This window comes from Thunnus maccoyii, chromosome 17 (genome assembly GCF_910596095.1).
Source record: "Thunnus maccoyii chromosome 17, fThuMac1.1, whole genome shotgun sequence".
NCBI classification, from domain to species: Eukaryota; Metazoa; Chordata; class Actinopteri; order Scombriformes; family Scombridae; genus Thunnus; species Thunnus maccoyii.
Genome location: NC_056549.1, coordinates 17,101,036 through 17,119,665, shown reverse-complemented (window position 1 = coordinate 17,119,665; position 18,630 = coordinate 17,101,036). Strand labels below are relative to the sequence as shown.

Genomic DNA, 18,630 nt, shown 5'->3' with positions numbered 1-18,630 from the left:
TGCCATTCTCCATCACATGCTGAAGCAAAAGTCCTCTGCTTCCTCCCTCCCTCCCTCCCTCCCTCCCTTCCACCTTCAAGCTCACGAGGCACAGATGCAGCAGTCAGTGGTCAGTCAGTATGCCGACTGTTTGTGTAACACAGTCTTCATCACATTTCCTGACACCTGTGGTTGAAAGCGGAGTACTAGGAGAGTGTGCGAGAGAGAAAGGTGAAAGTGTGACAGATAGAACATACAGTAATGGGTGAAAAAGGAAGCAGAGAAAGAAGAACTGACAGTTGAGAGCGAGAGAGATGAAGAACAATTACAGAGACTGCATGTGAGGAACAATATTCAGTTTTGATTGTACAAGAAATGAAGAAAAACGGAGCTCCGACATGAAAGTAGAAAAGTGAAATATATAGAGTGAAGAAAACTGCTCATTTGCAACAGCAACCCAATCTGTCACACAAATTTAATAAATAAATGTTTAATTTAAGAACTACTGTACACAATAAATCACCTGACATCTCAGAGATGCATTTGTAAAAAAAACAGCCGGCAATCACGAAAACTTACAATGGAGCTGATAAAATCTAAAATATCAAGGTATTAATAATGACTTTCATCTACAGAGAAACAACAAAATTCAGGTTTTATTCTATTGCATAGTGGAGAAAAAAAAGAGTATTACCTGGACATTCATTTATTTGTACAACTTACATCATGTAAGACTGTTGGTCAACATTGTTTTCAGTGTATGTACAGTATATTCATGCTTTTTTTTAGTAATTTTAAATGGTCAAATGACATGAAACTGATTCAACAAAAGGAATAAAAACAAAAAATCAAAACCTGAACAACATCTGTCACTGAGGTAGGACACTTCAGGCCTACCATTATATTAACGCCTTCAATATTTAAGATTCAAAACAATTTACATCAATTTACATGTTTGAGATTTACATCTACTATAGTTAAATAAACTTTCCTCTAAAAAAGTTGAAATTAAAATTGAACCATCAGGAAATAACAAATAAAAAGCACCATATAGGTAGTCTGTTAAGGCATGTCTGTATGAATAAAAAGTAACTGGAATAAACAATTAAAACACTCAAATGACTTTCATAAAAAAAGAAAAAAAAAATCAATTCAGGCATAATTTTGGGACATATTGGTTGTTTTTGCACCATTATTTTCATTATAAACAGTTTTCTCCCAGCAGAAAGAATGAAAAATCCAAGAGGAAGATAGTTGGTGCAAAATGATTTGATGATGCGACAAATCTTCTCTTGTTTTATCTTAGAGCCACAAAGAAAATCGTAAACTGAATCTTGAAGTTGGAAAGTTCAAGTAGATGATCTTGAAAATGGATATTGGTAACAGAAATCCATCCCATGTTGTCTGTGCCTCACATGTATCTGTTCTTGACATACTCCCTGTACATCAACATGTCGTCCCTGCACAGTGCCCTCACCTGGCCCTGGCCTATCATCACGTGGCTCTCAAACACTTGGCGGCTATCTCTGTCCACCTGTGGGGGAGAAACGGCGTAGATGCTGTCGTCTGGAAAGCAAGAAACCGGCTTCCTGAGAGAAAGAGACAAAGACACGTTCATGTTCAAATCATGGATTGAAGAACTTATTTTAGACAAATCACGTTGTGAGTCATGAAGTTTAATTTTCACATCAGGGAAAAAATGGTAACTATCTATAGATGACCAGATAATTCAACCAACAGCATCCAGTGAAAATCTGCTGGAGAGAGCGAGTCATTAAGAGGGCTGTTAATGGAAACAACACGAGGACGGCAGAGAAGGACGCTTTTACAGAGGAATTACTCATATTTTCGCAGAAGCTAGACTATAAAGCATGTCTCATCATCCTCAGGGTGGATTATCAACTGCATGCTTGTCAGGTCACCCACTCAGTCAGCTAGTTCAACAGCAGCTGAGGCCCCAGTGAGAGGCTGCCCAGACACATGGCAGCATTTTAAATGTGCCTCCTTGATGATGGACTGTATCAGGGCCACAGCAGCGGTAACTCAAAAGAAACCTTGAGATTAATTATGAACTCAGTAAGTTTCATCATGGAGTCCTCAACTACAGAGGTGAAGTAATTAAAGCTATAACTAGACCTGCAACCTGAGTCCAAGCACCCGACGCAACCCAGAACCAAAGATGCACATGTTTGTTGCTATGTTCAGGCAGACTGGGACGCCCTCCTGCAGTACACACTGCCAGGATCTGTTCTTGCCTTGAACTTCAAAGGATGTGAAAGCCTTTTTGCGCCAAAACTTCTCATTAAATCATTTCACGTCTCAATCACAACTGTTAATGTAAGGGTTCAATGCAATTAAAGCTAAATGAAAGCAGGAAAAGGCATGAGCAAATTTGGATATTATGCACAATATAATACAGTACACAGTATGATGACTTAGGAGTGTTGGTTTTACATAAAATTTCATGAGAAAAGCCAAAAATTTGAATGACTGTTTAATGTTGAGGTTTTTAGTTTGGTTCAAAAGCTTGGAAAAAAGTCAAGATGGACTACTGAATTAGTTTTAACTGTCATTTCTCTACAAGTTTATAATTACACATACTTTACTAGTAATTTATGAATTTTGTTGTAGACATGATGGTCTGAAAATTGGATATTTATGTATGTATGTTTTGTGAAATATATTAGGCAACTGCCCAGTGCAAGAAAGATGGATGTGTCCATTGGAAAGTAGTGAAAGCTAAAAACTGCCACGGACCACTATGACCACAGCAAGGGTCATAAGACCAACAAGCGATCCATCACCAATCATCATTATATTAAATTGTTGTTTTTTTTCATTGGAGTTCGGTGCACTTAACATTACTCACTTGCTACTTGCTACTCACTGCTGAAAAGTCCTTGGCGCCCTCATTGTGGCTGTCACCCTTGGGGCAAAAGCCTCTCATGCTGTGCTTTTGGTGAAGTGCTGCCCGGCAAATGCTCTCCCTCTGGACGGAGACCAGGCGGTCCACAGCCAGAGGCCTAAACTATGGGGGTGAAGTAATTACAGCTAGTCACCCCTCTACGCGACAAATTCAGGGCCGCCCAAAAAATCCTGAACATGTAAATGGTGAAAAACAGTTTAACGCTCTAACTCCACAATTCAATATGACACAGTTCACAGTCTTTTTGCGTGTTCTCAGCAGTTATGTATAATGTGTTTGAAAAGAAATCTCTGATTTTCCTTTACAGACTTTAAGTTAACCATAACACTCATTACTCAGTTTCATTAAATCCACTCATTAAACTATTAAGCACATTTAAATAATCAATCTTATAATACATAGTGGATCTATGACTAAAAGCTCTTATCATAATCTAGAAGAAAACAAATCACCACACCTCACTGATGCTTCTCAGCAGGAATCTGCCAGAGTATTAATATCATTTCAGCTTTTATCGCCAGAAATTGAGTCAGCTTTGCTTTTACCTGATGGATCAATGGGGGAGCTACACGGAGGGAGGTGACACGAGTGAAAACACAGCAGTTGCGGTAACAGCATTTTAAAATAGTACTGTTGCACAACAGACACACCTGCAAGACCTTGTGGACCTAACATGAGGATGCCAATAATGGACAGACGGACTAATGAGTGGCCAGAGTGATGAAAGGGGAAGTCATTGGCAGACAAAGAGAGATGCAAACTGAACAAGGTATGACGTTGGATTGAAAAGATTGAAAAAGACTCCCTGCTGGCTGAGCTCCAACACACAATAAAATATCTGTATGCCACCTTTTTGTGACGGATAATAACTTCCAACTGTGCCAATTTTTTTTTTTCACTTGAGAAAACATGTACTGTGTATGCAGTCACATGTTCAAAGAATGTCAAACAAGGCTATAGAGTAGGGAGCATAAAATACATCTACAACACAAAGGAAATATATCCAACATCCTTTCCTCAAGTCACCAATTTCCATCTTATCATCATTATAAGAAGAACGTCCAGCTAGTAATTAATGTACCTGTCAGGCCTGGGTCATATCAATGTCTTTATTACTAATGACAGCAGCACAGTCCTGATAGAGACTGAATATGTACAGTATGTAAAATCTGTTCTCTTTCACACTTACAACACAGCAGTACATCATCAAGTACTTGGAAATTATTCATAGCCATGTTGGTGGCATAGCTTTACGGATGCTAATGTCGGTTGATTGGTCAGCTGGTTGGCAGCTTTGTACCAGACTAAAATATCTCAACTATTGGATGGACTGCCATGAAATGTTGCAAATACAATCATGGTTCCCAGAGGATGGATCCGACTGACTTTGATTATGCCCTCATGTTTCCTCTATAGCACCACCAGCAGGTCCAATTTTCAATTAGTCCAATTCTTTGTACCTGCAAAACTAATGATATTCCCATGAGTCTCTCAGCTGGACTTGTGTTTAGTGCCAATTAGCACATGTTAGCATGCTAACATGGTAAACAACCCTGCTTAACATAACCATGTTAGCATTGTCATTTTGAGCATATTAGCATGCTAACGTTAGTATTTAGCTCAAAGCTCTGCTGTGCCTTAGTAGAGCCTCACAGAACCACTAGCATGGCTGACTCTTAGTCTTGTTTATATGTTAAAGCTGATCTTGGTATAAAATGGATAGCTTCTGCCTTCAACGTTCAAACACATGCTTCTTTTATTACAAAGCTGGTCAACAGTGAATCCTGTACAAACAGAAAGCGCTTTTTCTTCCGCACTTCTAAACTAGGCTTTCACAAAGAGTAGTATGTGCAACATGAAGAAGATGAAGAAAAATAACTGTCATGTGGACATATTTGCCCTTACTTTACAGTTTTGATAATTATTCTGCACAAGCATCATTTCACCCATCTCTATTTATGTTGCATTCTGTTATGATGCACTCAGCCAAAGACCAAAGTCGGTGTGGTCCACCTGGATATATTTTTAGAGAAAAACACTAAAATCAATTTTTTTCCCTTTCACGCCTCTGCTGTCACTCAGCCCTTTCTCCCTCAAAAGCCTTCGGTTAGGCATCTCTCATGTTGAGTGGAGTTTAATAGGTTATTTTTCTTGAGTTGGATTTATATTTTTAGGAAGACCACTGCTGTTTTTTGCCTTTATTGGCATGTAAAAATTGGACAACTGAGGACTTTCTGTATGCTATGGACTTTCTGTGTCCTGAAATATGGAAATATTAGGGAATATTCCCTTGCATTAACATTAATTTGTGCAAATGTGAAGGGTAGTGTTAATCTGTAAAGCACTAGATTAGTCTATTAGTCATGCAAGTGAACTCACTAGAGTCTGTGTCTGCTGTGTCTGCATTCAAATTTCCTCATTACTCTCTTTTTTTTATCACTATGATTACAGAAAAAACACTGGAACCTGTTTGATTTGAGTCCCAGTGGAGCTGCAACATTAGCAAAGCAGACATGTGCAGTATATGTGTGAGAGGAAGTGAGTAAAAGGGCCATTTTGTCATTGAGATGCTGTGTGAGTGCAAGTCTGTGAGAAAGTTGGAGCTACAAAGAAAGATAGCAAGACAAAGAGGGAGACTGCTTATAATTCTGTAGTGCTGCACATTGCCATTCCACATGTGGCTGAATTTTGAATCAGTCTGAGAGGAAAAAAAAAACAAAACACTATGTCTATAACCCCGTGGACCTGCCCTGCAGTGAGCAGGAAGGCACAGTGTGGACTGACTGGGAAACAGCTGGGATTACAAGAACTAAAGAAAGAGTGGTTGATTATAAGGGATTAAGATTAAAGAGTGCATAGCTGGAAACCTCTCTGGAGACCACTTAGAGCGAGCAACCTTGTTCACTTGTCCCAAGGCTACTGGAAATGTCGAGTGGTATTTAACCCTTACATGCTGTTCATATTCTGACCCTTCACAGTATGGAGTGGGTCATTTTTGACCTGGCTCAAGTATTCCTTTATAATAAGTCCCTATACCAAATTTGTGTGTTCACCATATATGATAATGCCTATGCACAGTTTCACTCTTTCACTGTTACAAGGCTCCCCCGTAACACCTCAAAGGTCTACTGGAGCCTGCCTTGGTGGGAACCCTAGCAAATGTAGCAATATGGTGGGGACATGGGCAGTTCTTGTGACAGTGTCAAGATCTCTTTGAATAAATACAGGTCAAATTTGAAAACCCTCTACGTGCAAAAAGTTTTATCAGCTGAACAAAAATAATTTTGAAATATTTCCATTTTTGTATATTCTGGGCCACTTTAGGAAAAGTTATATAATTTCAGACTTAAAGAATGTAATTTAGGGTGTTTTTATTGCTTTCAAAAGTCAACATGGGTCAAATTTGACCTAAATGGTATGTAAGCGTTAAAAGGGTCAGGTCATGACTATAAAAGAATATTGCAACGTAATGCTTAACATTACACATGAGTGAGGATTATTGAGTTTGGGTTCATATTTAGTTTTTTCTGTGTGTGTGTGTGTGTGTGTGTGTGTGTTTGGGTTAATGTGCCACATGTTTTACTCACAAGCAGCTGATATTTGCCACGTTTATGTGTTCAGTTCTCTCCACCCTGTGCTGGCTCTCGCCCAGATGTGCAAACCTGCAGAAACACACACACGAAATGAAAAAGGTGAATATTCCTGCAAAAAAAAGCCAGACATGTACAGTACACACACAAACTGTACACGTGTTTGTCCACTTGCTGCTCATTCCATCTCCATCAAATGAAGAGCAATTAACTAAAGATCATTGGGTAACAGTGCCATTAGGGCTATAAACGTAATCTTTAATCTGAGGTCTATTTTTCAATACAAACAGTTAGAGATGAGCTAACCATGTCTCCAAGGTTCAAAACACATCATCATCAAATCTCGTATTTCCCTGTGGGTCATTTTTCTCTCACAAAGACACAATAATATTCAATAGTTGAGAGATCCCCTCTGGCTCTTGCTTATGATTTTTAATATTAATGCATTGATTAGCAGAGCTCTGGCCGCAGCTAACATCTTTGGAGCCGTTCCAACTTCCATCCTCAATAATGAATGCACTTTCATTCTCATTATGTGCCACTACAGTAGGAGGATATGAACAACATCCTTCACTACAATTTGGATTTTTTAAAAGTCCATTCCCCTGCTTCAATCACGTGTCAAAACTATGCCTACCATCAGACTCACAGATAAGATATGAAAGTTGCAAGTAAAACTAATCAGCAGGTATTTTTCAGTAAATTCATTTATTGTCATTGTCATGTCATGGCTGTGACATTTTTAAAAAAAAAAAGTGCAGATGCTAATTTTAGTCTGTCTACCGTCACTTTGTTAGACATCTCTCCACATGCAGAGATCATTCTTGAACCAGCAGATCAATAAGAATAGCGATAAGGATAACGGAATAAAATAGTAATAGAGAACATGGACATTTTTTTCAGAAACACAGAGAGTTACATCTATATTCAAAATGCAACATGTCTTGTGTTTGCGTTGCATCCTGTTCTGTTGAGACCACTATTAGGAGACTAAGATTTGTTGGTCTCTTTTCAACAGTACGCTTCATGTGTAGAAAATCGATGCAAAATGATGAGTTTTTAAAGAAGATCTAGCTCTTGAATTATGGGGGATTAACATAAAACTAGGTTAAGCAGTATGCAAATACACCACAAGTGATGTTCCTGGAATCATCAGGTGTTTTAAGTCTTTCAGCATCATATACACTCCTCCAGGTGACCCAGCAGCATTTCAAGTCAAGTGAAGTCAATTTTTTTTTTTAAATCTGTTAATAAAAACTGTCAATCCTAGTTTCCTGGTGTGTGCTGGAATATTGATTTTTTGGTTTACCCTGCACCAGCTGGCACCCAGGAAGGAAGCTCTGCCGTGGATGGGGTACCTTCAGTTTTTTTTTTTTATCACAAACAAATATGCCTGAGGGCGCTTTAGCATACAACATCCTCTATGCTCAGACCCTTAAATAAGGAAAAAATACCCCCCCAAAAAACCCTTTGACAGGAAAAAAAAAAATGGAAGAAACCTCAAGAAAAGAGCAACAGATGAAGGGATCCCTCTCCTAGGACAGACAGATATGCAATAGATGTTGTGTGAATAGACCAAGATAAATTTATGGTATGGAAAAACAGGATGAGAAATTTATAGATAAATAGATAACATATGAAGAATATAATCAGGAGAACAACAAGCAACTTCCAGGTTTGATTTGATTATTTTGATAGATTTTTTTTCTGCTGTCAAATGTTAGTGTAGCTGCATTTGAGTTTGGTGTGATATCACATCATTGACACTCCAAAAATGACCATAGGGTTGAATCCGTACCTCAACAAAAACTGAACATTTTAATGAGGGTAAGAGTTAATTGCAGGACTGTTGTATTAGACTGCATGAGTTTCAGTTTGAGGAGAGGACAAGGCTTTTATTTGAGACAGTCTATTATCAGAAACGGGCATTTATTTCTAATTTCCCCTATTTTATACATATATCATAATAGCTTATAAAACTCTGCTTAAGCTGAAAAGGATTCAATGTTTTGCTCAATGGCACCTCAGCAGTTGTCAATACGATCTTAAAAAATGCCCTAAAAAAAGTTTTTTATTTAATCCTCCATATCCATATGTCAAGATACAAAATCAAGAAAGATCAAAACATGAATTCCAATCCCCCCCCCAAAAAAAAGTAAGTAGAAGAAGAATAAAAACAATAAAGCTGACTATCATAAACATTTATGGTAAATCTGAATTGGTTCACGACATGCAAATTCAAATGAATGGTCCTGACAGTGGATCACATTTTATTTGAGGTGTCACATTTGCTAAAATATGAAGTGCATTTAATAATCCACAGATGGAAAACAAACACAACCACACTGGACCAGTTATCCTCAGTAGGTTTAGGACACTTGAGTGTGAGAAAAAGATATTAAATCCCTATCAAATACATCAAATCAAATCAAATTATTTTCTCTGACTTATAGCATCCTTTAATCATTTATTTTTTTCATATATTATGTGGACCATAAAGTACAAGTTATAGATCTTGTAGATCAGTGACATAGTGTGAAATCATTGGCAGGATTGTGTATCGTGTCACCTGCACACACACTAGGATGCAAATGCATGAGGCATACAAAACAGGGTCTCACTCATAATTAAACTGCTCCATAGTGCTACAAAAGGTCAAAAAAGGTCACCTTTAAATGCATGGAAATGTGGTGTGAAGCATTTTTTTTACAATATTTGCCTTTATCAGTGCATCAATAAACTGAATTCCATAAAATGATTATTAAAAAAATGACTCATATGGACTTAATTAAGACTCGTGGTTTCTATCTGTTGCCATTGTTTGCTTTGTTTTTCCTTATTGTTCACTACTCATTTTTATGTCATTTTTAGAATTATGGGGAACATATTAGACATACATTAATATACATATTTTCTCATCCCTTAGAACTGATTTTGTATTTTGTGGTTAAAGCATATGTCCTTGCAAACCTAAATGTCAACTACAATATTATTTTACCACTTTACATGTCCTAAAATCCCCGTACACTGTAGCCTATCAATCCAGAATATGTACACCAATTGTATGAGTGTGTCGGCCAAGCGTCTTGTCGTACCACTTGTAGGTGAGCAGGTCTTCCTCAGCAGGAAACTTGGCCAGATCGATTCCATAGGGCTCTTTCAAAGCCTGCTGCTGGATCTCCTGAAGAGGTGAGAGGAGAAAGGTAAGATGTCACAGGTTATGCGAGACAGAAAAATGGAAATTTTACACGTCACACACAAATAAACTTGGTGGCCTTTTCAACCAGCCGCATCCTCCAAACAGCGACTCAAGTGGCTGCAGCTCAAAATATGAAATCATACAGACAAGGTTATCAGGTTCAGCCGCTTCTCTACAACCGATCCACTGATTAGATTGGCTCAAGGAGTGTAATCTAAGCAACTGAACATAATATGATTGTTGGTGTCTGATGAGGTGGTTTCATGTTCTCAGGAACAGTGCCCTCCTGGGGTCCTCGCACAGTGTCCGGAGTTTGTAGAAACAAAATAATCATAATTAACAAGAGATCAGATAACAGAGGTCAGACCTGTTCAAGATGGCAGGCAAAAGGGCAGGAAGGGCACAGTGTGACTTCATAATGGTATAAAAGTAACTATATTTTAACAATTGATTGAATTGAATTTTTTAGTTTATTTAAACAAAAAACATGCAAAATGCTGAAGGTAATGAGACTTAATATTTTATGATTTTATATACTTTTATGTTTTATATGCTTGTGTAGGTATTTTCAAAATTCTGTAAACTAAGGCTATGAGAAACTTTAATTCATGCAACAGGGTAAAATTATGTAAAATTATGTAAAATTATCATGTAGTCAAAATATTTTCAGTAATTACAAATCAGTGGATGGGGAAATGAAATTACAAAAAAAAAATGTTTTGAAAAATAAACATCAGAATAAAAAACCTTAATTAAGGACACATTCTAAGGTAAGAAACACACTAATTCACAATATATGAATCAAAACCCTCAAATCAAAATGAGCTTAATATGGTTTAATGTGGTTTAATCACCTGAAACAAAGTCAAATTGCCAAGGATAATTCATCATGAGGCTATGCTCTGATGACAACAGCACATACAAACAAACACAATATTTCTAACCAATTAGTATTACATTAATTTAAGTGTTTTCCTCACAGGGATGTTCTATGATTTATTTCTATGTGAAGGTAGCTTTATTATTGAGCCATTTCCCACTATGCAGAAGGCAAATAATGATCAATCATCAGTTCAGTACAACAGTAGTGCACAGAAAGACGTCTCTGAAAGCACAACTCAATGAACCTTGAAGCAGATTGGCATCTCTCGCAAAATAGGGCAGTTTATATTTCTGTAAGGACACAGTACACATGCTTATGAAACTGGACAACTAAAGAGCGGGAAAACGTCGTCTGGTCTGATGAATTTCAGTTTTTGTGTTCACATGCTGGTGGTTGGGCGGGAATCTCATGTAAACAGCATGAATCAATCTTGTGTCATGGTGCTAGATTGCAGGGATTGTGTTTGTCATGTTGTGTGTTTTCTTGGCACATGTTTCTAATTTCATGTTAACAGCAATACGTTTTCTGGACATTCAGACGAGAAACGGACAAAATACCTTCATGAGAAGGTATGTTTTTGGCTGCTACGATGCATTAAATACTTAACAAATCAAGGTACTTCTTCACGTTAATGCAACAAATCAATGCAGTTTTGCCATGAAGCAGTCCTGTTCTCACATCTAAAATCTCTATTGTCTCACCATATATACAATATATTTACAGCATCATATTATCCGACCCTACATCTAAAGGCAGGTCTCATAGCTATAGACTCACTATCAGTATTTTAAGTAAGATTTCACAGAAAGACCCTTTACAGTAGGTTGTTTAAAATGTCCTGCAAAGACTCCTCAGGAAAATGATTACTTGAATATAAAAGAATAAAAAAAAAAATCCTTCTATCTGAAACCCACAAGAACCGAGAGAACTTGTTATGTAACAGCGTGCACCGGAGTGGCCTTACAGCAGTCAGCTAAGCCATTGTTTTCTGACACTGCAGCAATATGCTTAACATAATGCATTCAATTTTCACTGTATTTGTATTGATCTGAGCTGCAGGCATGGAGAGAGAGAGAGAGAGAGAGAGAGAGAAACGAATGAGTGTGTTTCAGGACCACGTCCAAGAAACACCAGCTGTGAACACACAAATATACACAGACAGAAAGACAGAATCTCAAAAACAAACAGAGAGTACATGGACACACACACACACACATTGCAACATACACATTCATACAGTGTGTGTGTTAGAGCTAAGTGTAAACACATACTTGCTCGTACACACACACACACACATTTGCAAATCTATCTGTGCTCATGCGAGCACACGTATGCCCATATTGAGGCGAATATGAAATGAGCATGTGTAATTACATGGCAAACGTAGTAATGATCTGATGTTTAAATATTTCAACAGTTTTGTGTTCTCGCTGGCACCCAGGCAATTCATCCTGAGGGACAGGCTCGGAGGCAGCGACACGAGACGCATGCGAGCGAGGGTGTGCGCCCAACACGTGAGCTCGCTGTCCAGCCCCAAATATTCATGACCAGCTCATGCTCAAGGCTCCAAAAGACAGAGGAGAGAAAACCTCAGGGAACGACATCGTAAATCAGGAGGGAAAAGAGACGAATGGAGGGAAAGCTTTCACTTCAAACTGTGAAGATCAAAAATGGCTGTCTTTAAAGTTCTCTTGTACAGATTTTCTGCTCAGTTAAATTGAGACAGATTTGCTTTTTTGAATAAATGATGCTGTGGTCGATGCATAAAAAGATAAAGGCAATTTTTACCATATTCATTAACCCATCTAAGCAATTAATGCTAGCTGCCATGTACCACCTTATTTTGAGAAATATGAACTGATTTTTCTAGACACTTATTGTCATTTGACCCTCTGGAAAACATGAAGGCATAGCCAGGAGATGATTAGCTTAAAATAAAGACAGAAAGCAGGGGGAACTTCCTCGAGTCTTGTCATCCTTGCTCCCGGTTACAGCGTGTAATTCCCTGTAAACCACAACTTGTTGTTTCTACATTTCTGTTTGTGTCCACAGTAAACAAACCTGACCTGAAACAATTGGTCGATTAGTCGATTGACAGAAAATTAATCACCAATTATTTTGATCATTGATTTGACTCTTTTTTTTTAAGAAAAAATGCTAAACTTATCTTGTTCCAGCTTAAATGTGAACATTTTCTGTTTTTTTAGTCCTCTATGATACTCAAGGTCTTCTTCTTTGGGTTGTGGACTGTTGGACAGGACAAAACTTAGGGTGCATCTTGGGCTGGAAAACAATGATTGACATTTCTCACCTGTTTCTGACATTTTAGAGATAAAACTAATCGAATAATCAAGTTAATAATCCACAGATTCATTGATAATGAAAGTAATTGTTAGTTGCAGCTCTAATGTTTATTAGTAACCTTTAGAGGTGCTGATGAGCATTTTTAAAAACTTTGGACAGAGCAATGCTAGTTGATTCCCCCTGCTTCCAGTCTTAAGAACAGTCTACCAAGAGAATAAAATAATGATAAGAATAATAAACAAGATTACAAATCTCACCAGATGTCTACTTTCGGTAATCAGTTTTCAATACAGTCACACATTTTGGTCAGTACCGAAAACATACTGAGACTCCATATCCAGCCCTAATTAGTACTTCATCTTTCTGTATGATGGAACCCGGTAGTCCACTGAGCCTTTCTACTGGAGCAGTCTTAGCTTTATTGAGCAGCAGGAGTCACGGGGTGAGACCGGGTCACCTTATAAATCCTCTATTTAAATAATTTCACTCAAACACAAAATGTCCAAACAGTGTAAGAAATACAGCTCCTTTCATTTCACTGATTTGTTGGGGAGTCACCAGCCAACACTTTGGACTGTGGCCACAAACACATTCATCTTTTGGAACTGATAAGTGTATTTATGAATCAGAGTCATGATTTATGTAAATTAGGGCAGAGGGAGTAAACCTCGTTCCTGCTGGTGTCACAATGGCTGTAAATAATGCCTGTGGCCATGTTAATATTAAATGGCTGCTGCAATCAACAGCTCACACTCCATAGGGAGGTTCCTTATGCAACATGAAAGACATTTCTTATAAACACAGAAATTCCAGGACGATGCCATCGCCTGGTACATTTGAATCATCCTGTTGACACACTGACCTACTACCTGTGCTGATTAATGTGCTCCTTCTCCCTGCGGTGATCTGGAATCTGGGTCAACAGGAAATTTAAACATGGAAACACTCCACCTGGGGCACGAAATAGATACCGATATAGTGATGGAGGATTCTGGGAATGTGTCGAATACACAGCATACTGCACTCTCTCTATGTATATATACACACATTACTGCGTATGGTGAACTATATACTGTAGTGAGAGGTATCAGTTAACATAGCCGCAATAGAACCTCATACTGTATTTATCAATTCTGGAAAATGATGGTATACAGTGACCTTAAGAAGAATATTTTTTCACTTCTCTCTGTATTTTGTGATATACAATGCATCCAGGTTTAAAATACAAACTGTATGTTTCATTTGAGGTTTGAAGAACAGAACCTGCCACAGTATTTTGCAAGATATTGTTTCTCTGTGTCAATATGTCCACAGAGAAAATTAGTGCAAGAAAACAACCGATAGTGTTAATAGTTCAAGCTTAAATGGTTCAAGACTAATTTTTAATCGTTAGTACTTTGCTTTATTTACTCTGTACTTAAGACATAAATGTTGAAATCCGCAAAAAAAAAATTCAGAGACTAGTTTTGACTGCAGAAAACTTAAAATCTTCTCAAATCAATATTTTTATATCAACAATAGATTAAATGTATAATAAGGAAGGGGTCACTCATAGAGACGAACCCGCAGAGAATCATCGACTGACTGTAGTTCCCCTTTAGCTCTGCAGAGGGTTTTAGCGTCTTTCAGTTCAGTGTTTTTGGTTTTACGGCCTACAACTTGAATGTTTTGGTTCAGTTACACTGCTCTCATCAATGTCGTTTCCAGCCACAGCAGGCAGCCATCTGGCATCCGCTACCTGCCCGACATCAGAGCTAGTGAATATTGGACGTATACTCATCAGGTGGCCGGAAACACAACTCAAAATGAATTCTAATGTTTTTCCATCTCTGGATGTGTATTGTAAGTAGGCTGTTACAGTAACTGTAACAGTTTACAATTAACTTTAGGCTAATTGTAAGCAGGCTAACTATTAGCTGATACTGTATCAACTTTATAAAGTGTTTATATGTTAATGTGTTTCTCAGCTTGTTCCACTGCCTCCGCCCCAAAAAGAAGCTTGTCAGCTTGATTACCATGCAAGTACTTTCCTATTGAGAGGAATTAGTCAGTATGCAAGAATGCCAATAACATAACCTGCAAAGATGTTTTAGGCTTTGAGATGAAAATACGCAGTTTACTATAGAAGAAAGGAAAGAAATCAAAACTGAAACTGAACAGACACCAAGAAAGTAAATCTACTGTTAGTGCTACTACTATTAACTACTCACGACTTTCCACTACTGACTACTATCAAAAGAACAACGTTTTCAGGATGCATTAAAACAAACAACAGATCTCTTCACAGACCTGACCAGAAATAAGCCCTGATATTATAAAGCAGACTAACAACATGACTTGGCGAGAAAGAGGAAATTAAATGAGCCATCAAAAAATTAAGGCTGTCAAACCACCTGCAGGTGAGCACATATCAAATGATGTCCCTCTGCACATGTCCTACATACAGGCTTTAATAATACCTGGGCCTTGGAGGAGAAAGCCACAGAAGACAGACCCCCCTGCTAAATTTCCCATGAAAGCAACACAATTCAAAACAGGAACTATCCATAAGTTCCCAACAACATCCTGATAATGTTGGGCATAATAGAGAGTTGGAGATGGAGAGAAAAAGCGGAATAATGGCATTAATACAGCACCTTTTATCTTATTATCCCTCAAACTAGCATTAACACAAACCCACATCATTTAAACCCTCTGGAAACCCCTGTCATTGAAGCTGATTAGGTTGACGTCTATTCTTCCGTCTGACGCAAACAGAAACACAGAACTCATTTCTTTTTGAAGACTCGGGGGAGGAAGAGAGGAGAAAATACAATCAAGGTGACATACTCCAATTGGAATGCAAGATACTTTTGAGGCACAAAATGCAAGCAGGTGGCATCAACGCAGCCTGAGGTCCTTAGAGGAGATTACATATCCTTGAATCAGTATTGGATCTCATTTAATAAGCTGCTTTTTTTCCCTTTATATATGACAATAAAGTGCTGAAGGGAAACAAAGGATTTTGTTTTACTTGTGTTTTCATTTTCTCCTAGAAGTGTTTCTGAACTATCTCCAAGCATTGTTCATTAGATTCTTCTGGTGTTCATACCTCTTGAGTGCGGCTGCTCTCTCCAGATTCTGTTAGCAGTTTGATTGGGGTGGAGCGCTGGGACACGGATCCGTCGTCGTCGCGGTCCTCCTCCGAGTCGTCCTCTGAGGTGCTGGAGATGGCCTCCTCACTTGGGGGAGGAGGTGCACTGGCTGCAGTCTTCCTCTGGAGCAGCGTCTCCTCCTTGTTGCTCTTGTTGCTGTCAATATCCACACACAGGCACAGAAATTAACACAAACAGTGCACAATGATGGATGAAAGCCATGAGTTTGATCATTATAATGTTTGAAGAATAAGCATTGAAGAATTTACAATTTAAACCGTGGGGGGGGGGGGGGGGGTCAAGTTTTCATTGGTAATGGGCTAAAGGCTAAAAATTGTGTTTACCAAGATTAAAGAAAAAACTCAGATTTCAAAACAAAATACACAAAAGTGGGCTGAGGACACATCTCTCTCACAGCAAGCCGCACACTTGCTCTTGTTTTTGCGTAATAGTGCTCAAGCGGCCCACATAGTGACCTGCTCACTGGGATTTCTCCCGGTGCTCCCAATGGCCAGTCCGACTCCAGATGCAATGACCCATTCTGAGTGGCTCAAGCGGCCCACAGTCGGGCAGCCTCTCGGGCATTTGCCCAGTTTTCAGTTGGCCAGTCAGTCACTGAAATTGGGTCATAAATAAACACGATGACTCCCCTAAATAGTTTACTATCGAAATGCAAAAACAGAAGCAGTGCAGAACACTGGAGTGGTCATGAGTAGAGGCCGGAGCTCCGCTACAATAATGCAGAGCCACACAAGGTCTCCAACGCAAGAGAAGCTCTGCATTAATCATATTTGTAATAATATGTGTGTGGGAGTGTTCATTTTAAAAATGTACACACACACACACACACACACACACACACACAAAGTGTGTTCTAAACAAAGACAGGAAAAAGAACGCAGCCTTGTTTTTGGTTACCTGAGAACACTGTGTCAAATGAAGCCGTGTGTATGTGGTCACGGTGACATAGGATTTATTACAGCAAAAAAAATAAAAACACACCACAAACATGGATATATACATAGACTAAGATGCACTCACCCGAGCACTGATTTGCCCGTTTCCTCTGGCTTGCGAACTGTGAATGGGCTTGGATCCACTCCAACTGTCTTTGGCATAAATTCCCTTTATGAACATAGATGAGACAGAAAAGCAATTAGAACAACCCCTGCAGTATCACTGCAATAATAAGTAATGAATGTTTGGTAAATTGTTTAACAGAAACATTTTTCATGAACAAAATCTGGTTCAATTTCTTTGTCCATGTCTACGTCTACATCTGTGTCATCGTGAGGAGTGCAAGGGAAATTAGTCTATGATCGTCAGTTTCTTTTGGACGTTCGTAACAAAGGCTTTTGTTACAAGAAATACTGGCTGGGAGAGCTAAATCAGCTGAGTGAGCTTGGTCTGCCCTGCCCAGCAGGCCCAAAGGAGACCATGTCCTTGCCTGGAGCTGTGCCGGAGAGGAAACATTGAAAGCAGTGTGACAGGAAAAAAGACAGCAAAATGGATTATATAAGCCCCCCATCAGTGCTGGTCACTCGTTGACATGCACCAGCTGTCAACATCAAACTGAGACGTGCACTTTCTCTCTAAATGCACTTTAATGCATTGTGCTGGTAACTGTTTGTTCTTTTTTTGTTGTTTTTCTCTTGGGATTTATATGTTTTTATTATTTTTTAAAGGGACTTTTTAGATATATATCTTCATCCTTTCTGTTATTGCACTGCTGTGGGCTGGGAGGAACAGCATTTTGTTTTTTTGTGCATGCAAGTACACAAGAAAATGACAAACTAAATCTTGAATAAACAAACTGTTTCTTTCAATCTCCAGTTTACTAGAGAGTCCAGATTTAAACCCAGTGCCTCTTTAGCATCGGTGTGTAGCCACCTTGCAGAGTTGGTCATGGCGATGCAGAAGGTATCATCAAACGAGGTGATTTCATAAGGTTTAAAGAATTCGGTGTAGATGTCAGTACTCTCATCGAAACGGTTCACTCTCTTCACTTTGATCTTCTTCATGGTGTCGTCACAGGGGACTGCATGCACGGATGGAGCCACACACACACAAACACAGAGTACAAAGAAAAATACAAGAAATTAATCCACATGCTCAAATTATGATGATCATGATATGTTTTCAACATGTTCCATGAAAGGACCAAAACCAACAATTAACTGATCCTACTTCAAAGTATTGCCTGTGTAGCCAAAGCTAATACAAGTTGTTGTGCCACAGGGCTCCGTTGTTGTCCAGTAACTATTAAAAACACACATCAAATGACCCAAATGATAAACAACACACTGTATTTTGTTTTAAGCCAATTCTACATACACCATACTGCTGCCATAATTACTCACTAAATATGCAGCTAAAATTAGTCCCTCAAAAATACATTTTTTAGTCCTGTTTAAGTGATGTTTGCAATGAACCACAGCGCCCATCTGTTTTAAAAAGTTACTTGGCCTTTTATACAAATGAAAGCATATTTTTGTTTTTGAAGATTTTCATTAGGAAGCTGTGAACCACAGACAGGCTGGAGAAATTGGAAAACATTGACAGACATACAAATGTGTTGTTGGTTTTGTTTTGGTTATATAATTTTTACTGTCAGT

The 18,630-nt window shown here is 38.5% G+C and overlaps 1 protein-coding gene across 1 annotated transcript in view; it reads right to left on the bottom strand.

Annotated features, from left to right (window-relative positions):
* Window positions 1–453: 453 nt before the first annotated feature.
* The window catches only part of fig4a (FIG4 phosphoinositide 5-phosphatase a), a 50,732-nt gene continuing 32,555 nt past the window's right edge, over window positions 454–18,630 (bottom strand). Inside the window, exons 19-24 of the mRNA XM_042389579.1 lie at window positions 17,906–18,053; window positions 17,057–17,140; window positions 15,973–16,171; window positions 9,591–9,676; window positions 6,493–6,567; window positions 454–1,568 (exon numbers count right to left, since the gene is read on the bottom strand). Of these exons, the coding sequence (XP_042245513.1) occupies window positions 1,391–1,568; window positions 6,493–6,567; window positions 9,591–9,676; window positions 15,973–16,171; window positions 17,057–17,140; window positions 17,906–18,053 (770 nt within the window). The 3' untranslated portion in view covers window positions 454–1,390. The remainder of the gene's footprint in view (window positions 1,569–6,492; window positions 6,568–9,590; window positions 9,677–15,972; window positions 16,172–17,056; window positions 17,141–17,905; window positions 18,054–18,630) is intronic.